The following is a 25,721-nucleotide window of genomic DNA, read 5'->3' as shown; positions in this document are numbered from 1 at the left end:
AGGTTTAGGTTTCAAAAGAAATTGAGTTGAAACATAATCTTGCTGAAGGGAGACATTCGTATTTTTGATAATTTTATTAATGAATTTTCTAATATTAGTGTCACATTATCAATTAGGAAGTTTAATGCTAATAAAATATTTTGATACACAACTTCTTTTTTTCTTATTGTTTATTAATATCATGTTTTATTTAAATACTACTATCTTGAGAGGAGGAAAAAGTCCTTAATATGAAATCTTCAATATTGATTAGAACATGACCATACTTTAATAAAATAGACAATTTGAACAAGCAATGAACTTAATTAATTAAATAACCATTTAGTTAAATTTCAGACTTATAGCACTATGGTATGCTAAATAGCCAACTATTTTATCTTTCATATGTATTGCTAGTGGCAGCAACAGTGCAGATTTTAGGTTGAACTTTCTAGCAATATTTTTTAAAATTCAGAAACATCCTATTTTTGGCCTTGGTAACTACAGTTTTATAAATCTTTTTTTAAAGAAATAAGCAGTGGAGAGCGCACACACATGTACACAAACACACACTTGTTTGTTTGTTTGTTTGTTTAAAATTGCCATATAGTTTATGATAAAAATAAATAGGCAATATCCATTGAATCATTCATTTAATTGAATGACTATAATGCAGGAATTAAAACCAAGCTTGTAAAATTTGGAAATATTACTGAAATGTCATCTCAGGTTTTTTAGGTCATGTATATATGGTAAAACCATAGAAATACGTGTGTGTGTCTTAAAAACTGAAAGGGTAAAACTGTAATAAGAAAAGTTAGCTTATCTCTAGATAAGGGACTGATTTTTCATTTCATTTTGTCATTCTCTAAGGTTCAAATTATTTTATATTTGATATAAAAACAATTCTAGAATACCCAGCTTCAGGTCAGCATCAAGTATTTGATTTCAGAACTGATAGTGGATAAACACCTAAAACTTAAGCCATTCACTCATGTGCCTAAATCAATCAATAGTGGATAATTAATTTTAACGTTGTCACTTAATGAATGATATTGCATGTGATCTCTTTTAATGTATTATAATGCAATAAACTTCCATAAAACTTCAAATCTTTTCAAGTGTTTTAGTTAAATTAATTTCATTTCAGTTAAAATTTCTAAGATTTTCATATATTAATTCTTAGTGCAAATCTGGGCAAAACTCAGCTTTAAACTAGCTGGGAAAAGGTGCAAGAGTGAGGAGTAGCAGCAATTTAATTGAATTTGGGTCTTGAATAGAGTTACAAATACATTTGCTTTTACATTTTCAATTTAGAAAAGAAAGCAGTTCTGAGTTTAGGTAAAAGATTTTTTTTGTAGCTCAAATTGTTTCCAATTGTAAAAAACGATATAATATTTTCCAGGTTCTCATAATATAACCACATATTCTTTTGAGCTATAGGCAAATCGGTTACAGTTTATAAAGTCATTGCTTTTACATTGCTTTTACATTGAGCTTTTGCCTGTCTCATAGCTCTAGACAAACTTGAAAGTAAACACAATATCCACTTTGTTGACTATTTTTAGTAGTGTGGATGAAATTTGTAATTTGAAATTCCTAAGTTCAAAGAACATTTATCTAGTACTTGATTATATGCTTGAATCTTCCTATGCTTCACAACAGTTTGTAAAAAATCAAGGGAAATTTTTTTTTCCTCTAATGATTATAGTAGTTTATCTTAAACTTGAGTAAAATGTACATTAACATTTTTTTAAAAATCAGAATCTCTTATCCCTTACTGTTCTTATTTTTGTAATTATTTAAGTTAACCAATTACAGCTTTTACGCAAATATGGATTCAGAACATATTTTGAAGTAAATATAAGTTCATAGAATAAATAAACTTATTTTAAAAACATTACTTGGAAGGATGACTGTTATATTTGAACTAATCCATAATGTTAAATTTAGTAGCAAGGGTCTAGCTGCAATTGAGCTTATTTTAAATCTGTTTTTGTAAGTTGAAATTAATAATTCTAATACTCAGAAAACCTATTTCCAAAAGTATATTTACATAGTCAAAATGATCTTTGAGGCTTCTTTGGAGTTGCTACTTCTAGAGACAACAGAGATAATTCTTAGTGAAAATTTTGCAAGAGATCAGTGCTTGTATGTAAAGTTTAAGGCTGGGCCAAGAAGTTTATGGAGACTTTAAAAGTTTAATAGTTTTACAATTGCTGATCTGTTGATTGAAATGAGCTTTTAAACATAAAAACAAACTTGGATGTTAAAATGAGATGGCTGAACACAATGAGCATAAATAGCTTATAATATTCAAGTTCATACCATCTGAATAAAAAATAATATGTAACATATATAATATAAAATGATATGTTAATTTCATTATTTATTTATTTATCTATACATAACGCATATCAAATTATGAATGCATAGATATATATAGCAGATTTGTATATCTCCAAGAATATGTTTTCCCAATTATTTTTGGGTTGCAGTTTGTGAAACGCTGACTTATTGTATCATAATGATAGCTTCCCTTCTCTCTGGTCATTTCTTTTTATCATTGTTTAGGTATTTCTTATTCTAGGCTATAATGTAGTGAACTATACATGTGTTGAATTTCAAAACAAATTAAATGTATTTGAAACTTTATTTTTGCATTATTTGTTTTCAAATACATTGATAAAATTGGGGGAAAAAAAGCCACTTGTCTCCAAATCTAAAAGGAAAATGATCTATTCTACCAATCACTTGATTGACTAATATTGCAAATCTCATTCAAACTCAACCAGTTAAAATGAGCTACTCTGCCACACATGTCCAAAAACATCCTAGTTTGCCAAATCCCCCCCTTTTACTTTACTTTTTTTAAATGAAGAAAGTGCAACATTTTCTGAGTTTTTTTTTTTTGCCTATCCCCTGTTGAATTTAACTTTGTAATTTCTATCTTCAGCACATTTATGCATTAGTATTTAAAAGCTAATTTACTTTTATGGAAACAATACTTTACTGTGCACCAATAAGTATATGTAAGATTTATTCATTTCATTTTATGAAAAATGTACCTCCCTAGGGTCACAAAAGAATTAAATATAAATGTTCAACTTAATGTTTTCATGCATGCTGACATGTTTGGAGTACTCCTGATGTATGAAACTTATTTTACAATATATTGAAAATAAGATGGATTGATGCTGATGAATAGAAGGAAAGATGATGGGCAAATATATGATAAGGCAAATTAGAGTAAAAGATGAATAGTCAAATATGTGGGGTAGAAAGATAAATATAAGTGTTCACTGTAAATTTTTTCAAATTTTCTATGTTTAAAATTCTCATAATCAAAAAGAAAAAAGTTTTTTCACTTCTTAAATAAAAAACTGCAAAGTATGATTTTTGACATGAAAGCAAACCTTTAATGAGTTTTTCCCCACACTCTCTCTCTCTTTTCCGTAAAGCTCCATTCTGACTTGGACAAGGGAGAGGGCACTGTTAAATACACCCTCTCAGGTGATGGCGCTGGAACCGTTTTTACCATTGATGAAACCACAGGGGATATTCATGCAATAAGGAGCCTGGATAGAGAAGAAAAACCTTTCTACACCCTTCGTGCTCAGGCTGTGGATATAGAGACCAGAAAGCCCCTGGAACCTGAATCAGAATTCATCATCAAAGTGCAAGATATTAACGATAATGAACCAAAGTTCTTGGACGGACCTTATGTTGCTAGTGTCCCAGAAATGTCTCCTGTGGGTGAGTAGGCAAACTAAAATTCCATCAGACACTGCAAGGTCTCTTCTCTTATTTCTGCAGGCTGACTTATTCATCTAAAAATTGAACGTTTTGCAATCCATATGGTCATTCTTCACCTGTAAAGGATAAATTATTTTTGTTTAATTTTAACTTTATTATTTTATCTTTTCTTTCTCTTCCAATCTAATGGCATTCAGTAGAATAAATAGTATTATTCACTGATTTGCAATCTGTGAATTTACCTGAACTCATAGACTCCTTTTCTACTTTAAGTACAAAATTCACTGTACCTAAATTTCGTTGTCGTTATAATACACCTACAAAGTGCTAGAGATAACTACCATACACAACAAATAACAGTAATTTTTAGCTCAGAGTAAATTAGCAAAGCATGCACAGCCTCTGAATCCACAAATGGCTCAAAAAAAAAGTGTGCTGAATCCTAAAGACTGTCTGTTGATGGAGATTCCAGAAGGATGATATCGTCTCCCTTGCGGTTATAGCAATCCCTAGTTATGCCATTAAACCAGGAAGCAAATAACATTGTAAAATCATTATTAGAATAAATCTACAATTAGACTCTAAGTAATCATCACCATGCATAACAATTGAAGTTTTCATAAAAATTTATATTTCAACATCAACTTAAATTTCCAAAGTACTATAATATGTATTATCAGCTCAAAGAGTTATGAAATCTAGCTCTAAGCAAAAATCATAAATTCTAACTTTTATACATCAGTATCTACTATCAATCCTTCAAATTCTTGGAAAACAATTTCTGGTTCCTATTATATTCGTAAGATGACTTGAAACTCCTGTGTGAGCCGTTGTTAATATTTCCTAATCCTGACACTCCTCAGAGGCTTCTTGCTCCCCATATAACTACCAGGACACTCAATGAAGATTGCATGAACTACCCTGAGGGCAGAAGCCAGTTCGTGGTTATAGGAGTTGTCACATGGATTTACCACAAATGCATCTGAAACGGTGCATGTGACCTGATCAGGCATTCAAAGACCGTATTCTCTCCTTGACCTGAGAAATCAGCTCAGAGTAGTTCACTTAGATTTAAATTTTTAGAGTGCCTCCTCAAGACTGCAAATCTGCTATTTGGTTTCTGTTACATTCTTTAGAGCTGCCTCTTTTATTCTGTACTAAGATTGCTACAGACTTGTAATTACAACTGGGAAAAAGCATGTCGTTTGCGAGAGGAGCTCCTGAAAATGGAATAGAGGTAGTTTTAAATTGTGCTTTGATTTTACAAGGGGGGAAAAGTAAGATGATCATTTGCACTACCTAACAAGACAACGTTATTTAGAACATGAGTGGATTAACTCAGTGCTTACTTCAGGTAGATTGGAAATATCTGCATGAACTTATGACCCTCAGTGTCTTTTTATTGCCAAAACAGGATCCTTAAAGCAAGCACACATTTTCCTCTATACTAAGGAGGAATTTGTGTCTTATTTGATAAACAATTAGGGCTTTCCTTGTGCTAATTAGGATAATCGAGAGGGCTGCAGAGTCAGAGTCCCCAGATAAGTCCATATAGCTAGTGCTTGCAGACAGGAATGTATCTGGAAATTTGGTAGAGGAGGTAGGTGAGTGATAAAACAAAGTGGTTCCCAATCTTGGAGGTAGTAGGCAGGGCATACTTTTGTGTGCTTTTAGAAAGTTTTAGAAAGGTCTCTGGAAGAATAGGCTCTTTTAGTTGTTTTGCTATGTGCTGTTACTGAAATATCCCATCAGTTATTCAATAGAGACTCCACTAAAATTTTAAATTGATTTCCAAAGCACCCTTACCATTGTTAATACCAGACAGGTATGTCTTTTGAATGAAAAACCATGAGCCAGTCCAGGTATTCTTGGACTACATTTACATAATATACTCTTTTCAAATATAAAGGAATATAAATTCACTTATGAATTAAATTCTGGAAATAAAGTATTTACCATGCATTACATTTTGCCCGTCCTGCACTCCACCCCCCCTTATCATCCCCAGTGATCAGTCTTACACATATATAACCACAAAACACAGGAGACCCCATTAGATTTACGGTGTCTACTGCTCCTGCTGCTTCATGACCAAACCAAAGCTAATCAGAAACTACTGAGCATCCAGAAGTCAAATTTATAGTCCTGACTCCCATTCCCAATTACATCCTCCGTGTTATATGTAAATGGTCCATTGCTCTACTGGAGTTTGCCCAAAGACCATTCTTTTATGTACTTTCTTTTCTATCTTTCAACCCTAGGTATTTCCAACTCTGCCATTTTCCCTGGAATAACAAAATGATCTTTGGTAAACAGCAGATGAAGCTGCCATGGTATATGATTAGTTTTTTTTTTTTTTTTAAGTTGCCAGAATGCAATATACCAGAAGTGGAACAGCTTTTAAAAAGGGAATTTAATAACTTACAAATTTGCAGTTCTAAGGCTATAAATATGTCCTCACTAAGGCATCCAGAGAAACGGACCTTGGATCAAGGAAGGGTGATCTGGGAAAGCAAGTGGCTGACATTTTTTGGTCTTTGTTCCCAGTTCAGTTGCCTCCAGCTTCTGATGCTAGTGGTTCCTCTTCAGGCATTTGTGGGCATTCTGTTAGCTGCTCTCGGACAAAATTGTGGGTTTCGTCTCTTAGCTTAGCATCAGCCGGTGCCAGAGAGATCTTCTCTTAGGTTTTGGTTATTTCTGTGAGTCCTTGCTTAGCATCCGGACTATTTCTTATTCAATCTCCTAACGTCTACATAGGCTCTGAATTTTCTCCAAAATGTTTTTTCTTTTAAAGGACTTCAGGACACAATCAAGACCCATCCTGAACAGGTGCAATCACATCTCCATCTAATCAAAAGATCACACCTACAATTGGGCATGTCAAATCTCCTTGGACATAATCTAATTATATTTACAGCTCTATGGTATTGAATAAAGATTTAAAAAAAAAAAATGTCCCACAGGATTGGACCAGGATTAAAAGTTGGCTTTCTGGGTTACATTATAGATTCAAAACCAGCACAGTATAGGAGCTAGTATAGCTACATTGTGAGTAAATCTCTGCTTTTGGTTGACATCTGTGTTGGTGGTAATCTCTAAGAAAGAATGTTGTTATTTCATCTTTAATAGAGGGTAGGAAGGAGTCAACAAATTTAAAAAGTCAAATAGTGAAATAGTTTATTATATAATATGAAACAAATATACTGGATAATATTGAGAGAGTGATATGAAGTTTAATATGGAAATGTCAGTTTAGCAATAATGTATTATGTATCTGAAAATGTGATCATATCTATCTAAAAATATAATGAAAACTGAAATGAAAATTACAATGAAGTGACTGCACTAAGGAGTAATGGTTGTGAGTAGGGTGGGTAGAGAGTTTAGAGTAAAATCAATATGTAAGACATAGCACAATGGAATATATTTAGTTCCCTAAACTTGAAGAACATTCCAGAGAATATATGGATTGTTTAAGAGAAAGGTCACTCCATTACTAACTTCTGCTATATCCAATATGCCATGGAAGTAATACTCAGAGATAAAGTGCTTTTACTTTGACCTAAGGAAATTACTTAATGATCCAGCTGTTCCATGATTCAAAGCTACTCCTTAGAGACAAATTTGGACTTTATGAATGTGGTCTTAGTTCTTTAACATCACTAGTGTAACAATGAATTACAGTAATGTGCTTTCCTTAATATCTGATTATTATGCATCACTAGGATATGCAGTTAAAGTTACTTTGCCTAGAGTGTCGACAGATTTAGAATATTTAAATCCATACCCACACATGTATTGTCTTCCTCTCTGCCAGAACTAAGCCGTTTTGAGGTAGCTGATTGGCAGATCTCTGTGCCATATTTTAGTAGTTGTCAGTCGTGAATCATAGTTAATGTAGTAAGATGTACCACTCCCTAAGTATTAGCATTTTCTCTTCATTGTTTTTTGTTTTCTTTTTATTTTTGCATTGAACTCTATTTTCTATTACATAAGGTTTTGAGAGAAACATTAAGAGGAAATTTTGGTGGAATATTTGGAGTTTAATTAAGCAGAGACTATTTTCTATTTATTCATACTTGAATAGCTTCCACTTCAAGAACAAAAGTGAAGATTTTGACAATACTCATCATTAATTTATTATGCCATTATTGTAATTTAGAAACATAAATCACCATATATCCTTGTTCAAATAGAAGTATCATAGGAAAACAAAGTAAGTAATAGATACATTCTCTTAGCCCATGAATCTGCCATGACTGCAGAATGCAGCTCAAGCTATAGAGTAGATATGAAATTATCATTGTTTTCTGTTTGTGCAACATAAAACATTGTCAGGAATTTGGAGACAGACTGTGGACTGTTTTCCACAAATGCAGTCTCTTCGCATAATCAAAGTGCAATCATTAAAATCAGGAAACTATCATTAATGCATTATTGCAATCTAACCCTAAAACCTCATTCGTAAAATTCAAAGTCAAAATCATATATTGTTTTTGGAAGTTGTGGTGGCTTACAGTTGAATGTCCCCACGAAAAACAAGTTTTTTAATTTAATTCATTCCTGTGGGTGTGAACCCATTGGAAGTAGGAATTTTTAACCAGGTTACTTCTGTTAAAAATGTGTGACTTACCTCAAACAGAATAGGTCTTAATCTATTATGAGAGTCCATTAGAAATGGAGTGAAATTCAAACAGAGTGAGTAAACCATGGAAGCAAGAAGCTAAAATTCAACAGAACCCAAAAGAGAATACAGAGCCAGGATACACTGCCATGTGCCTTGCCACACAACAAACTAAGAACCAAGGATTGCCAGTAGCCCAGAATCCACAGTCTTTGTGAAGAAAGCATTGCCCTGATGATGCCTTGATTCTGACTTTTTCCCAGACACAAACTGAGTGAATAAACTTCCAGTTTAATCTGACCCATTTCATGGTATTTGTTTGAGTAGCTTAAAAAGCAGTTTTGTTTTTTTTTTCATTTTTTTTTTTTTTTTTTACTGGGAGCATATAGTCCTGCTATTGCAAATACCACAACTGTGGAAATAACTTTGGAAATGGGTTATTGGAGGGTGGGAGAACTGTGAAGTGCCTGATAGAAAAGGCCTAGAATGCTTTGAAGAGACTGCTGGTCAAATTATTGATGATAAAGATGCTTCTGATGAGGTCTAAGACAGAAATGATGAATGTGCTATTAGAAAATGGAAGAAAGGCAATACTTGTTTTAAGTAGCAGAGAATTTGGAGAAATGAGTTCTGATGGAAAGCAGAACTTGAGAATGATTAACTAGGAGACTTAGCTAAGATTTCCAAGCTAAGAGTGGTTTCTCTTTACAGCATAGAGTAAAAGAGAAAGGAAAGCAATAAGCTGAGAACTGAACTCCTTGGCAAAAATAAACCATAAATTGATGGTTTAGAAAATTCTTCTGAGTTCCCAGAAAGCAAGTCCCCAGAAAATTTTGTTCCATGTGTGGGCTTAACTGGACATGGAACCAATCAGTAATTTCCATGGAAGTCAGGATTGGGCATACATTTATGAAGAAAGGATCTATGGAAAGTCCTGTCTGATGGTTTTAACCTCTGTGAACTACATGCAAAACCAATAAAGTTTTTGCTTAATTTGTATGAACATTACCCCTACCAGCAGAGACTAGAAGGGGCGGAGAAGAGGAAAAATGGAAGGAAAAATAACTTCAAAGACAGAAACACAAAAGCTGAGATGTGTATCAGAGACTTCTTGCCTATCCAAGAGAACAGACCCACACATGTGTGTGGAAAGGGTGAGTCTGCTCTGGTGATTGGAGAAGGTGGGCCTTCTACTCTCCTGCTCAGGAGGAATGCTGCCACACTAGTGCTGTGACAGGGTGTAGCCTATGTCCCAGAATTTTCAGAAAGCCTGGACACCATCTCAATCTTTGGAGAGGGTTGAGTCTTATGCCAGTGTTCTGGGTGATCATGACCAAAGTGTAAGCATGCTGAGGGTGGGCAGCTGCTTCTTCAGGCCTGGGGACAAAACATTGTTCAGTAGATGGCTCTCAGATCTTAAAATCTAATGGAGAATGACTTGTGGGATTTTGGAATTGTTTGGAACCTGTGGCCCTTGTTTCCTTTCTAGTTTCCCCCTACTGGATTGGGAGTGTTTATTGTATGTCTGTTCCTCCATTGTATATCAGAAGAGGATAACTTGGTCTCAGGATTTTACAGACCTGCAGATGGGGGGAAATCATGCTCCAGGACATAACATGAGCATAATTAATTTTTATGAGACTTTGTACTAAGCATTGTTTCTGGAGTGACTTAAGGCTTTTGGGATTTTGTGATGGAATGAATATATTTTATATGTAGAAAGAACATGTCTTTTGGCAGTACAGAGGGTGGAATGTGATATGAGGCTGTATGTGCCCCAGAAAAACATGTTGTTAAATTTAATCAACCCCTGAGGTTGTGAACACATTGGAAACAGGAACTTTTGATGAGGTTACTTCAGTTAAGAAGATTTAGACCAGTTCAATCAAGATGGGTCTTAGTCTTATACTAGAGTCCTTCATGAAGTGAAATTCAGACAGAGAGAAAAAGCCACAGAATGAAGAAGCAGAAATCAGGAGAACCTGGAAAAGAATGGAAAGGCCAGGGGATGCCACCCCATGGCAATCTAAAAAACAAGGATCACTGGCAGCCAAACCCATAATTTCATAGTCTTTGGGAAGAAACTGTTGCCTTGATAATGCTTTGATTTGGATTTTTGTGTCTCAAACCACGAAACAATAAATTTCTATTGTTTAACCTGACCCATATTATGGTATTTACTTGAGCAGCCTAGAAAACTAAAATGCATGTCATATCTATTTAGTTTCCATCAGTATGGAATTATTTTCCTTTTCCTGACTTCTATTACCCTAATAATTTTGATCATCTTCGGCTACTTATTTTGTAGAATGCCCCTCACTTTGGGCTTGTCTAATGTTTATTCATATATAAATTCAAATTATATATCTTTTGCAGGTATATTAAAGAAATTATCTGTATTCTCCTTACCAGGTAGAACAAGACTTTGATTTTTCCTTTATTGTTGATGCTCATTTTGATTATTTCATGAAGATGTTGTATTAGTTATATATGGCTGCATAATGTATTGACTAATAAGTAGATGCCTTAACATGAAAGACATTTATTATGTCTTTGTAGTAGCTTAGCTAGGTATCTCTGGCTCAAAGACTCTCAAGGAGTTGTGGCTGAGTTCTTGGCTGGAACTGTGGTCTCATGTAAACAATCAATTAATGGAGACAGGACTATGCTTCCATGCTTAATCATATGGCTGATTACAGACCCCAGTCCTGTGCTTTGTGCACTCTTCCCCAGGGCTGCCTCACAACACAGCAACTGGCTTCCCCTAAGGTGAGCAATACAAGGGAGAACTAGAGAGAGAGAGAGAGAGAGAGAGAGAGAGAGAGAGAGAGAGAGAGAGAGAGAGAGAGAGAGAGAGAGAGAGAGAGAGAGAGAGAGGGAGAGAACCTATGATGGATGCCACAGTCTATTTACCTAATCTTGGAAATCACATTACATCATTTCTACCATATTCTATTTTTTAGAAACCTGTCACATTTAAGTCACTCATATGGGCCCACAATGAAGAGGATGGGATTACACAAAGCACTGAGCAGAGTAAACTGGGATTATTGAAGGCTCTTTAAAATCTGCATACCCTAGTCAATCCATTGGGCCTTAATAATACATATCATTCCTCTATGCAAAATAATCCTGGCCCCTTCCAAGGACCTCTGATTTATCATCTCAGTAAAAAAGCAACTCAAAATCTAGAACCTCATCATCTAAATTAAGTCCAGGTATGGACAGGACCTCTTGGGCTTATTTCCTTTTGTTTTGTAGACCTGTGAAACTAAGGAGACCAATTATTTAACTGGAACACTGATGAAATAAATGTAGGATAATTCCCATAGAGATATTGCTCAAAAAGGGTAAGATTCAAGGGCTAGAGGAGTCCCTGATCCACTGCAATTCTTAAATCCATCCTGGAAAATGTTGAATATTATCTTATTAGTTTCAAGTCCTATGAATAATTGTCTATGGCTTTCAGCTTCACCTACTAGGTTCTTGGTTGTGCCTTCTAGCTTGTGCTTCTTTTTCATGAAATATAGCATGGACCTGTAACTGAGCACCTATCTCAGCCTATTCCTTGAAGTTGAATTCCATGAGTGCAATGGCCTCCCCTCTCTACTCAAAAATCTATCCTCCCACAGTGCAATCTGGTGCTGTTTCTTCATGGAGAACTCTTTTAAAAACTTTGTGAGTATCCCAGGAATCCTCTTCGGTTTTATTCCTTTAGACATAAGCCATACCCACAAAGCTGGTCAGGATATGCCCTTCTTTACCTTGGGCCTTGCTGAGATGCCTGTGTTTTAAAGCCTTTATACAAATTAGAAGCCTTACTATTTGTTGGAGAGGATCTTGGCCTCATCTTGTCAGGCTGGGCATCAATTCAATGGACTATCCATAATCTTTCCAGATTTTAACTATACATGTTATAGTCATATCCATACTATCTTTTGATCATTCTCTCCCGACTGTGTACTTTGTCTGATCTTTACTTAGAAGTCATTTCTTAATTTAAATATCATTTTCCATATGTCCAGGTTAGGGATCTTCGAACAATGAAGCCTGTACCTTATTGTCTATAAGGTCATTAGGCTTGGTTTTTACTGTTCAAATAAATGAAGGCAACCATTTTTAAATGTTCTGCCACTGTGTAACAAAGATCCCCCTTCATCCATTGAAATAAAAAAACTCTTACTTTCCTGAAAGCTCTCACCTTCAGCACATTCAAAGTAAAATCTTCAATAAACTGTGTTCAAAGCACTTTACCTTTTCACTAACATCCTGAAATTCTATTGCTGGGCTTCAAAGCCACTCCCATATTTTCAATTTTTGACATGGCAGCACTCTATTTCCAGGTAAAAAATTTTGTAATATTTATTACTGCAAGACAAATTACCTTAGGCATTAGGCCTAAAACTATAGGCCCTTATTATGTTTCAGTTTCTGTGGGTCATGACACTGGGCTCAGCTTAGCTGGGTGGCTCTGGTTCACAATATCTCATGAGAATGCAGCCAAATTGTCACTCAGGGATGTGGTCTCATCTGAAGGCATGCTTTTGGAGAGATGCTCTTCCAAGTTCACTCAAGCACTTCTTATCGTGGAAGTAACATCCCAACTCTTCTGTCGTGTTCCATTTGTTAGAATTGGCTTGATAAATCTGGCCCATACTCAAGAAAAAGGGACTACACAAAAGTGTAGATACTGGAGGCTGGGATCTCTAGAGTCCATCTCAAAGATTGCCTACCACAGGTGATGATTTTAATGATAAGGTACATTTATCTCTTTGTCATTGCTAAATATTTTTCTACTGTCCCTTTGAAATTGAGAAAATAACCAGTTCTTCATCATACTACCAAATTATTCACTTATTAACTCTAATTTTTATAACTTTAAGGTTTTTAAAATTTTGTTCAGTAGCTTCTAATCTAGTATAATTTTTAGGTTGAAATTGTTTCACAATTGGCCAGCAGCAGCTCTTTTAAGCTGGTTTTTGTGTACTTATGGCTTACCCTTAATTATCTGAGCTCTTTCTTACCTTCTGGCCATAAAATAAGTTTTAGATTTATCTTGGACTTTCCCTGATCCAGCCCTGGAATCAGTCATTCTCCCAAGGTTCTCTCCTTTCTGATTTCCCATGGAGAATGGTATTTAGAAACCAACATTTCATTGGTTTTGCTACTGCATCATTGCTTCCAGGCCTTCTCAGTGGGCAGTCAGAGAATATCCCTATGTATATTTACATTCACAATATTTATTTCTATATCTTTCTCTCTAAATTAAAAACTATATTGAGTTACCACCAATACCACAAACTCTGTTTGACAGTTATGGTTGATTTATTCCCCCAAAAGATATGTTATACTCTTAATCCTAATAATCGTTAATGTGACTTTATCTGAAAGAAGAATCTTTACAGATATAATGAAGTTAAAATGAGATCCAATATGACTGGTGCCCTTATAAGAAGAAGAAAAGAGACACAGACACAGAGTCAGAGAGAAAATGACCGTATAAAGATAAAGACAGTGGTTAAATTTATGCCTCTACAAGTCAAGGAATGCATGGTAGGTACCACAGAAGCTAAGAGAAGCATGGCAGGACTTTTTCTAGAACCTTCAGAGAGAGCTTGGCCATGCTGTGACACCCTGGGTTTGTATTTCAAGCCTCCAGAACCATGAGGAAATAAACTGTTGTTTTAAGCCACATAATTTGTATGTCAGCCTCAGGAAAGTAATATACACATCACTATTCATTCTAATATTTTCATCTTTCATAATTTATAACTCTCTCCTCCAACAGTGAAAAATCTGGATCCCATTATACTTAATAGATTTTTATATATGATCGAGTACCCTTTATATGACTAGTCTTTTATTGCCACCATCCACCTTAACCCTTGCTGATGCCTGATAATGGCACTCAGATTTTGAAAACCCACCCCGCACGCTTCATCTGTCTTCTCTGCCCCACTGTGGTGGTTTTGCTCTCTTCACTAAGACTCTGAATACCCACCCATGGATGCCCGCCTCAGACCAACCGGTCACTGACGCCACCTACCAGACAGCTCTCTAAGAGGGAGAACTTCTATCTTAGTTTCTTAGATGCTAAAAATAATACCATATAGGAGGGTGGCTTAAACAATAGCAATTTATTGGCTGATAGCTTTGAGGCAAGGAAAAATCCCAAATCAAGGTGTCAGCAAGGAGATGCTTTCTTCCTAAAGACCGTGGCATCCTGTGGCTGGCTGTTGTTGATTTTTGATTCCTGGTTTTCCTGTCCCATGCAATGCACATGGGAGTTTCTTCTCATTTTTCCTCTGGGTTCAGCTGACTTCTAGCTCCTTCCATGGTGTTTTCTCAGTAGGCTTCTCTTTGTGGCCTCGGTAATAGGACTAATACCCATCCTGATTGAGTTGGCCGCACTTTAACTCAAGATAACCTCAGAAAAAAGAGTCCTATTAGAAAGGGTTCACATCCACAGGAAAGGATTAAGATTAAAGGCAGGGGTTTTTTCTGGGGTCGAACACTTTTGTCACCCTGCTCAGGCTCCAATTTCTTGCTCTGGTTTACTGTGGCTCCTCTGCAACCCCTCTATCCCTGTACTCCTTCCAGCACAAAAGCTACCTTCTCCCACCCCAACTGATAGTTTAAGAACTGGATTATTCAAGGAACAAATGCAGACAAAGGGGATTTTCTTCATTTTGAAGGGGACTTAGTGCATTGTTAGAAGTGATTAGCTCTGAGTTGTGTTTTACACATGCATGAAACACCTTTAAATCAGGAATCTTTTATTCTTTTTTAATTTCCCTCAAAATTTGTTGACTAGGAACCAAATGTTTATATGAGATGGCACAACATGATCTAGGAAAGAAGGGGTTGATAAGCCCAACTTAATTTTTGTCAAAATGTTTTTTGAAATGTCATTTCTATGCAGGCAATTATCTTCTCTTGTTTCTGTCAGAGAGAGAGAGAGAGAGAGAGAAAGAAATATAATAGAATAATTACATTTACAATAGTATGTTCTAGTCATGAAGTTTATTCAGAGTCCACATTCTGCTCCTCCATTTCCTAGTTGCATGCCTTTGGATAAGTTATTTAACCTCTGTGTACTTCCATTTCCTCAACTACAAATGAGTAATAATGCCTGATTTCCAGGGTTTTTGTAAGTGGTGATGTATGTGCAGAAAATATATGCAGCACTTACCACGATCCCTGGGATAGTATCATCAGTAATTGGGGAAGGATGTTGTAAATAGTTTGAGGGTCATTCCCAGGAAGCCAGCAGGAAAAACCCTAACTGGTAGAGGTTCCAGTTAATTATCTTACTCCTTTTTCTCAGATAGTACCTCCTTCTGACATAGGAGCTGAATATTCATCAATAACTTTCTGTAAGCTAAACCAGTTGTGAACAGCCTAAAAAATTGCAAATCTAGTAGACTTTCGATTGCAACTTGCATTTTCTTTCATGGCGAGGCCTTTTTACCTTAATGTGTGGTGACAAGCTGCTGCTATGTAAGAAAGACCAATTATCAGGTTATCCTTGCTTCTCAATCTGCTGGGTTTCCTCAATACATTTGATAAAATTGAGCAAGGCCTGGTGGGGTCTCCAGTGTCAGCAGTGAAGTGTCCACAGCACACAACAGGCAGAACATTTTCAGGACCGTAGGATGTTATGAGTGTGTGTTCAGGGAGCATATTCTCCCTCCGTTTGATTCTTATGTTTTTATTAGTTGTGTGGTGTGTAAAGGTAATGAATGCTATTGACAGCTTTTGTGTGGCCTTGAGAGAAGTGTATGAATTGTTTCAGTAGCAGCAATGTGTATCCCTAAACATAAACCATGCCGCACTGATAGTAGCTTTAGCAGCCACTGATCAGCAATAAATGTTAAAAATTAGCAAGAAGTCTCCTGTTTATTCCTAACCACTGAATGACTCTAAGCATTAAATATATTTTAGCAAGAGATGCTCCTTGGCCATGGAGTAGTTCGAAACATTAAACATATTTTCAAAGTATTACTGTTCTCCCCAGCCTCCAAGTGGTTGTAAACATTAAATATGTTTTATAAAAAAAAAACAAAACTGCTATGCCAGCTACTGGCAGGATAGCTATGAACACCATTTTTCTTTAAAGTTGCCTTCCAGCTGCGGGACTGTTTTTCCCTTATTTGCTCTATTCTATTTATATTTTGTACACAAAAGCAAGCAAGAGGCTACCTTAGCCCAATTGTCTCTTGCTTTATGGTAAGTGATCATGGGAGAGCCGTTGCACCTGTATAAAACCCTGCTGGCAATAAGAGCTCACTAAGGCTCAATTGCTTGTATTAGATATTCCACATAGATGTCAGTTACATTTTCCAACCTAATTTTTGGTTCCGCTATTCAATGTGCAAAGCATTTGAAGTATAAGGCAGGCATGAACTCACCTTAGGACTGAGGAAAAGAACTCCAAGAAGCCAGATGCTGATAGATTATGCCCATTGATCAAAGTGAAAATGCTCCATGAAGTAAAACGACTGAAAAAAAGGCAAAAATGGCAGGACTGAAAAGTTAATGTGATCTTTAATCCAAACATGATGAAGGACTTGAAATCTATGTCTGGATATAACTCAGCGTGACAACCAAGTATGCAATTCAAAGACAGTGAAGAGCTTGGTGTAATATAAAGATCAATCCAGGATATCTGTCCATTTTAACGAAATTTACAATGAAAATCAAATGCGGCACCAGAATCAATTGCAAACTATTTCAGCTCTATCATCTCAAGCAGTAATATCATCAAGTCAAATATTTAACCACTAAGGCTTTCATTTCTGCAGGGCCCAAGGGTTTCCCAAATTGTGTAATATTAAAGTTTGCCAAATACTTCTTTTCTAGGTGCATATTCAACAGATTCACTTATTTATAGGATTCGTATCAAGTACCAGGCATGGTTGTAGTTATTAGGAATAGAACAGTGAGCAAAACAGTTAAAAATCCCTGTCCTCAGGATGCTTTCATTCCAAAGATATGGTGCAGGGGCAATAAAATATATTCCTTGCTCCAAATCCAGACTGTCACCTATTTTTGCAAATGAAGCTTTTATGGGAACACAGTCACAATCATGCATTTATGTATTGTCTATGGCTGTTTCCACATGATGACAGAGCTGATGACAGAAGCCACGTGGCTGGTGGAGACAAAAATATTCTCTCACTGGCCCTTTATAAGAAAAAATTCTTGACCCGTAATCTAGTGAATTGAGTATGAAAGAGTAGGCTAAAGATATTGTGAATATTTTAAATAGATCTATTAAAGAGGAAGAGTGTATTCTCTGGAAAATAGCTCTTTAAGAAGGTAAATAAAAAATAGAATCGGCAGTACTAGAGGTAAAATGAAGAGAAGAGGCAAGTCTCATACTAATGTATTGCAACAAAAAATCAATGCTCCTATTTCGCCCCTACTGAAAAGGATAGATTAGTATTGTAATCACTTAAACACTATCTTAAAGCTTTAGTTGTTCATGATAAACTTCTCTTTTTTTCTTTCCTACAAAAATAATACTTCAGGGTGGGCTCCGGTGGCTCAGCAGGCAGAGTTCTTGCCTGCGATGCCGGAGACCTGGGTTCGATTCCTGGTGCCTGCCTATGCAAAAAAAAGGCAAAATAAATAAATATAATAATAATAATAATAATAATAATAATAGTAATCCACACCTTATTTTAAAAATGAAGACTAAAACTTTGGCGTAAATCATTCTTTCCCCATAAGCTTTCTCAGAATTCCTAAGTTGGTTGCCTTGCTGAGATACGATAAGTGGCATAAATGTTGAAATTTATTAAAAGCAAATTTAGAAACAATAATGCTAATAATCCCTGTCAAATGAATATTATAAGGAGCAGCCTCAGTGAATAAGTGTAGCAGGTTGGGGTGAATGTGTCAAGGATGACATTATTTCTGACCAAGAAACTGAAATGTGAAAACAAAAATCAGAACCTGTGATTTTACAAATGATTAATAAAAAATGAATATCAAAATATGAGAAAGTTTGTTTGGCAATGGCAGTGGATGTAAAAGAAACACGCCAATTAAACTGTCATGCATGTTAATTCTTACTCTGAGAAAAACATTATAATGGGATAATTTCATGAAATGCTTTGATGGCAAGAAAGTGTCAAAATATGATTAGCAACTTCACAATTCAAATTAGACAAGAAAGTAATTGGCAACAGGCTGCATATCCAGAGGTTTTGCTCCATGCCTTTCTTTTTTCTCTTCCTGATTTTATTTAATCAAGTATATGCTATCTGACAGTGAAATGATTTATGGTGAAAACATTACTATCATAAGAATTTAGTAGAAACTTCACTGTAAATCAAGAAAACACACTTTCTTTTTTCCAAGACTTTAAGAAATATAATTAGCATTTCTGAAATAATTCATTATATTCTAGAAATAATATTTTTCTTAAATTATATTGTCTTAAATTATACTGTCTAGCTAAAGGTCTGAATTAGAAGTAACTCACTTATATAATTATGATTACATGTATTGCAAACTATATTCATGTGTTATTTAAAGTAAGGTCTCTTCTTATTAACTGTTCTTCTTGCTGCCAGTCAGTTAGAATTAATATTTTAGAATTCTACAAAGTCCTGTAAGTTTTACTGCCTGTTTGTCCACATTTCTTGTCCATCTTTCATCCTTTTTAAAAAGTAATCTGGCAAACGAAGAACTAATTCTAAAAAATTTAAATATGACTGTGATTATGAGGAATTCATTTTCTAATAGGTTTCAGTTTTGTACAAATGATTGCTTAAATATAATGTATAGAAATATCTCGTTTGTGTTTTTCAGCATATGGGCTATTATGTATGTCTGTGCCATAGCAGATCCCTGCCGCCAGTTAAAAAGAACACTACCCACATGTTGATCTCTAACATACCAACTGCAGGCTTGCTTAATGAGACAATTATTCAAGAAAATAGTTTTGAACTTTTTGCCTACAAAAGGAAGAGTATTATTTGGCAAATAGCAGAAGAATTAAGACTTCTAAGTATTATGTTATATGTGTTGGTTTGAAGCTGTGTACCCACAGAAAAAACATGTTCTTATCCTAATACAATCTTGTAGGGGCAGAACTATTGCTTGTGTGGGATCTTTCTGATTAAGTTGTTTCTATGGAGATGTGATCCACTCCATTGTGGATGGGAACTTTTGATTAAGTGGCTTCCGTCCACTCAAGATGGGTCTTAATCTGCTTACTGGAGCCCTTTACGGAGGGTGAGAGCATTTTGGAAAAAGCTGGATGTTGACACAGACAGAGATGTTTGGAGATACAACAGAGTTGTTTGCAGACACAAAAAAGAAAACATCCCCGGGGAAGCTGTTTGGCATCAGAAGCTGGGAGAGAAAGCCAGCAGACATCACCATGTGCCTTCCTGTGTGACAGAGAAACCCCAGACACGTGTGCCCTTTTCTTCAGAGCTAAGGTATCTTTCTCTGGATGCCTTAGTTTGGAAACTTTTATGGCTTTAGAACTGTAAACTTGCACCTTAATCAATCCCCTTTAAAAATCCAACCTATTTCTGGTATATTGCATTCTGACAGCTTTAGCAAACAAAACAATCCATATATTTGTTTTTCATTAAGGAGCCATATGGGAATTATCCAATAAAGAATAGTAAGACTAACAAGAGCCGGAAGAAAAGTGCTTGCAGAGTCCTGGTATGAAGTAATTGAGATAACACTTCAAATGCAGAACATTGTAAAGAATATAAATGGGCCCTGGAGCACAAGACATCAGGTTCAATCACTGAGGAAGGATAGGGCAGTGTTTATGCCAAATTTTTTTTTTCCATAAAGCTTATATAGTAAGTGATATGTACCACCAAAGTATTGCTATAAGGATTGCAAGTGGTATCACTGGTAAACTACATAAATCTTGGAAGGGCTTGAATTAATGTTAGTCATTCCCACCTTCTTTCAGCAGCTTTTTCTTCTCCAGGGCTTTAGATTTAAAGAGAGGAAGAGTCTTGAATTATTTATTTTTTAAATTTCCTATCCAATAATCTTAATTATTACTAGAAAAATCTCATAAGAAAGGCTTTTCTACAGACCTCTACTTTCAAGAATACATATGTTCTTGATGAAATTTTTCTACAAAAAATGTGAATAGGGCCTCAGAAAAAGGGAAATAAGATATGATGGACTTAAAAAATAAGGAAATGAAGCACAAGCAATATGAATAAAGGATTAATGCCTTATGGTTCAAAATCATAAAAATGGGCTGAACATACACATATATTGATTTGCTTTTTTAATCTCTAGGTTTATATCTTCCATCAAATTTAGGAAGTTTTAAGTCATTGTCAAAGCATTCTTTGAATACTTTTTAATCCCCACTCTCTCTTCTTCTAGAACTCAGATTATGATGAATGTTAGCTCTTTTGTTAATGTTCGACAGATTCTTGAGACATTGTTTATTTTTCATATTTTCAGCCGATTTTTTCTCTGTTGTTCAAACTCAGTAAATTTGATTGATCTGTCTTCAAGCTCATGGATTCTATTCTCTGCTGTCTCCATTTTACTACTGTGTCCATGCAGTGGGTGTTTTCTCTCTGTTATTGTAATTTTCAATAATTTCCATATGACTCTTTTTTATAACTTCTACTTTTTTATTGAAATAATGTATTTTTTGCTTATTTCAAGAGTATTCATAATTGCTCACCATAGCATTTTTTTGATATTTGTTCTAAAATCCTTGTCAGATGATTCCAACCTTTGACTATTTCTGGTTTTGGCGTCTGTCAATTGTCTTTTCTCATGCAAGTTTTGATAGTCCAGGTTCTTGATCTGTGAATTATTTTCAATTGATTCCTTAATACATGTGTAAAGAGATTTATTTTAAGAAACTGGACCACATAATTGTGGGGGCTGGCAGTCTGAAATCCACAGGGCAGGTCAGCAGATTTGATATTCTAGTAAGATTGACATTTTAATCTTGAATCTGAAATCTTTAAGGGAAACTAGTAGGCTGGAAACTCAGAGGAGTAGATCGTGTAGACTTGAGATGGAATTCCTTTTGCCTCTGGAAACCAGAGCTTTTTGCACTTAAAGCCTTCAATTATTTGAATGGGGCCCACTCAATTTATCGTGGGTAATGTCCTTTACTTAAAGTCAAATGATTTCAGATGCAGATCATATATATAAACTACCTCCACTGCCATATCCAGGTCAGTATTTGACTAAAAAACTGGACAAGATTTACTATTATAGGCACTGAGTAGGCCCTTCTTTCTGAAGGGCGACTAAATTCCAGGCCTTTTTCACCTAAGCCAGGATGCCCTGAGAGCTGACTCATTGCTTTGTGGAGCTGGGGCAGTAAACTATGCAAGAACCTGACCTGAGAATTGGAAAGCTTACCAGTTCTTGCTTTTACATGTACTTAAACCTTTAGGGTCCAAATAGGCATGGCAGCTTATCACTATGAGAAAGCCAGCAGTAGTGCATATTAGTTCAGGATCAGAACTCTAGGCCTGAAGGTCAGAGTTTGCACCCATTCATATATAATATCTAAGGGTATAAAACTAGTTATGCCTCATTTGTGTCTCAATATTCTTGTCTATAAATGTGGGAGTAGATAGCTCCTAGGACTGCTGTGAAAAATCAAGAACTTAATAAAGGCTAAGCATTAAGAACAGTGCTAGCAGTTGTTTTGCTCAGAAACATCCCTTTTTCACTGCTGTTTCAACATGATTGCATATAGTGTACTCATTAGCTCTCAAAAGTGTCCCAGTTTAGACCATAAATTGTATAGCTCGCTTACTTATATATATTTTTTACTTGTTTTGTATAACACTCATATTCATTCAGTCTTTCGAAATCCTTGAACTCTGTTTATGTCATCAGCATTCTTTTTCTCTGCTGAATGCAGTATGAAACATTATACTGAAAGACAATTTCAAACAATGTGTTCGAGCAGAAATATATATAGTTCAATTTCCTAGTGATATAAACCAGGCAGATCTTTTGCCATGCTAGAAAAGGTACTAAACTGATATCCAGGAAACAAAATATATATGTATGTTTAGAATAATGTTACATTTAGTTCTAATCTCAGCTATGGATATAGTTAAAACTCTCTGTGGCTCAGTTTTCTCTTTTGCAAAGGATATTCTTTGAATACATCTACAATGTTCCCTTTACAATCTGATTCTGAAATTGTACCTAGAGAGACACAGATATTGATACAGATATTTAGATATAACTGTGGCTAGAGACACAGATACAAATACAGATATCTCAAATTTTTATATTTTTATTACTAATGAATTTTCAAGGCTAACTTTATGAGTTGTGACCTGTGCATTTTCACGGAGCTCTGTTCTCAGAAGGGTCCTGTCTTTGGTTAAATATTCTGCTGTCCCCATCATGAAATTCTTAATCATTTTGAACAAGGGGGCCCACAAAATTTAATTTTGTACTGGGTCCAGCAAATTATGTAGCTATTAATCTGTTAATGAAACTTCACTTTAGAAAACTACTAAATTAATAAGGCAGTGATTAAGAAGATCTTTCCTGCTGTTAATTATTAAATTTGAAATCATTTTTTTTCATAGCAATGTTAACGGTATTAACTCCAGTTTTCCATTTCTCTAATTGTGGCTGTTCTTTAGAAGTGTAAGTACAGTCCATTCTTGAGTGGCTACACTAAACAGTGAAACAGCAAAAATCATAGCCGCAGAGTATAATACTAGGATGCAATCTTAAAGTAATAACACACCCTCAGATGGTTAGTTTGCACATTGGCATTGACTAGTGTGTTTTGATAAGTCAAAATGTAGTGGATTAAAATTTTAAGTTCAAATTTTCTTCCTACACCCCAGTATTGATTGGCTAGGAGTACTGCAAAATAATATTGACTGGGGAAAAAAAGTTAACTTAAAATTTCAAAGAGAAATCAGTAATCAGTTGCAATACATTTTAAGGATACATACTTTAAATGAAATGCTATGTAATAGATCTACTAAACTTTTTATTGTAAACTCTGCATTTTTTAGGTAGCTTTAAATAGCAAAAAACATGTAAACAGTCATGTATAAACCCTTTGTGCCCTACTGTGTATCTTGCACACAATCATTGATGACACTAAAAGGTCATCTGGGATGTCTCATTTGTTTAGGATTAAATACTAGGATTATACATTGCCATGATTTTTGTGTTTTATCCAGGCTAGTATAGCAAATTAAGAAAAGAGTGTATTGAGACTTCCAGAGAAAAGTTTTATATTTGTTAAAAAATTAAACAAATATAAAGCAGGAGTTATTGTCAGTGTTGCTGTGAAAAATGTTTTAGAATATGTGCAGATATGTATGTATATATATATATATATATATATATATGTGTTTTATGTGCATATACACATGCATGTATTCATGAATACATGATTATATGCATATGTATACATGTATTCTTAAAATATAGCTTAATATAAAAATGAACATATGAGAAAAAATAATAGAACACTAGTAATATTGTAGCAGTTTATCTGGGTTGCTATGACAAATATCACACAATGAGTGGGCTTAAACCACATCAATTTATTGTCTCATCTTTTTAGAGGCCAAAGCCTCAACAGGCCATGCTTTCTCCCAGAGTCTGTGGCGTGGTGGTGCTAGCTTGCTACAATCCTTGGGGTACCCCCTAGTGACAAGCTACCTCATTCTATGGCTTGTGACTCTATTTCTATGACTGTTGTCCTTTGCCTATATGGTATTTGGCCATCTCGATTGCAGCCCAGCCCCATTCAGTTTGACCACATCTCCAAAGGCACTATTTGCAAATGGAGTCACACCCACAAGAATGTGGAGTAAGACTTGACCATGTCTTTTGTGGGGTACATGACTCAATTTCTAACATATGGAATTTAAAATATAAGAACTTGGGCAGAGAATCAGAAAATCTAAATCTAGTTTTGCTACTTTTCTAACTTTATATATAAAATATAACTCTATTAGTCTCCTATTGTGGCTGCAACACAAAACCACAAATTTAGCAGCTTAAATCAACACAAACATATGGTCAGAAGTCTAAAATGGGACTTCTGAGTTAACATCAAGGTTTAAGCAGAGCTGCAATACTTGTAGACAGTCCAAAGGAGACTCCATTTCTTTGCTGTTTACAGCTAGTAGAGGTTGTCTAAATTCCTTGGCTCATGGCCCTTTTCCCCATCTTGAAGATACATCACTCCCACCACAGTTGTCTGTCTCCTTTCTGACTCTAACACTTCTGTTTTCCTCATATAAGGACACTTTTGATTTCATTGGGCCCATTCATATAATGCAGATTTATCTTCCCACATCAAAACAATGAATTAAATCACAACTGCAAAGTCCTTCTTGCCATGTAAGGGAACACATTCACACAGTCTGGGGATGGGGATAAGGACATGGAAATTTGGGGGAACCATTATCCTGTCTACCACAATGGCCTGAATAGATGCTATGCAGTTTCATACCTGAAAAAAATTACTCTTCTGAGTAACAAGGAAGCTAAATTAGGAAATGAAATGAGCCATTCTAGCTCCACAGAATCTTGAGAATGGATATATCTATCATTCTGCTTCTGAGATCTGTCTACATAACTTGCTTTCCAGTATATGATTTGTCATGTAATGTGTCTCTCTTACTTCAGAGTCAAAGAATATCAATCAATCACATATGAAATATATATACAGTCTAAAAGTTTTGGTCCACAGATTTCTTAGGATTCAGCTATATCTAAGTATGCAATCAATGCTTTACGCTTTATTTGATGCAATAGACCTATGAGTTCTTAATGGAAAAGGCCAGTCACATTTTTCAAGGTTGGTTTTAAGCATAAATTGGCAGTTTTAAAAATAATAATTATTATAATTTGCTAGCCTTTGAAGCATCTGTGCTCAATTTTTTAAAGGAATTTTGCCATCTAATGAAAAGCAGTTTTGTTGATTTAAGTTCTGCCTACTATTTAAATTATTCATTGCTTTAATTTCTATCTTTTCATAAAATTTGAAGAATCTCAGAAACCATTATCTTGTTCTAAAAATAGTGAAGCTAGGTGCATTGTTTTTTATTTGCATGGGCAGGCACCGGGAATCGAACCAGAGTCTCTGCCATGGCAGGTGAGAACTCTGCCAGCTGAGCCACTGTGGCCCAACCTAGGAGCATTCCCTTTTGATGTTTAGATTGTTAGGTGTTTTTTTGCTTCACATTTTTCCCTTAGGGATTATTTTGCTATCCTAAAGCTTGCCCTTGACTGGATTCAGCTATCTATAAATTTTTGCCTGCCGATAGTCATAGAAAGACATCGGTAGCTAAAATGAACTGCAGCTAGTTTTCAGGCAGCAGTGAATATA

At 35.2% G+C, this 25,721-nt stretch overlaps 1 protein-coding gene across 2 annotated transcripts in view; it reads left to right on the top strand.

Annotated features, from left to right (window-relative positions):
* The window catches only part of CDH12 (cadherin 12), a 368,770-nt gene that overhangs the window by 114,787 nt on the left and 228,262 nt on the right, over window positions 1-25,721 (top strand). For both annotated transcript variants that reach the window (XM_077115124.1, XM_077115123.1), the window contains exon 2: window positions 3,441-3,735. In XM_077115124.1, the coding sequence (XP_076971239.1) occupies window positions 3,441-3,735 (295 nt within the window). The remainder of the gene's footprint in view (window positions 1-3,440; window positions 3,736-25,721) is intronic.

The sequence above is a fragment of the Tamandua tetradactyla genome, chromosome 9 (genome assembly GCF_023851605.1).
Source record: "Tamandua tetradactyla isolate mTamTet1 chromosome 9, mTamTet1.pri, whole genome shotgun sequence".
NCBI classification, from domain to species: Eukaryota; Metazoa; Chordata; class Mammalia; order Pilosa; family Myrmecophagidae; genus Tamandua; species Tamandua tetradactyla.
The sequence above is the reverse complement of the archived record's forward strand: the minus strand, read 5'-3'. Positions and strand labels throughout refer to the sequence as shown.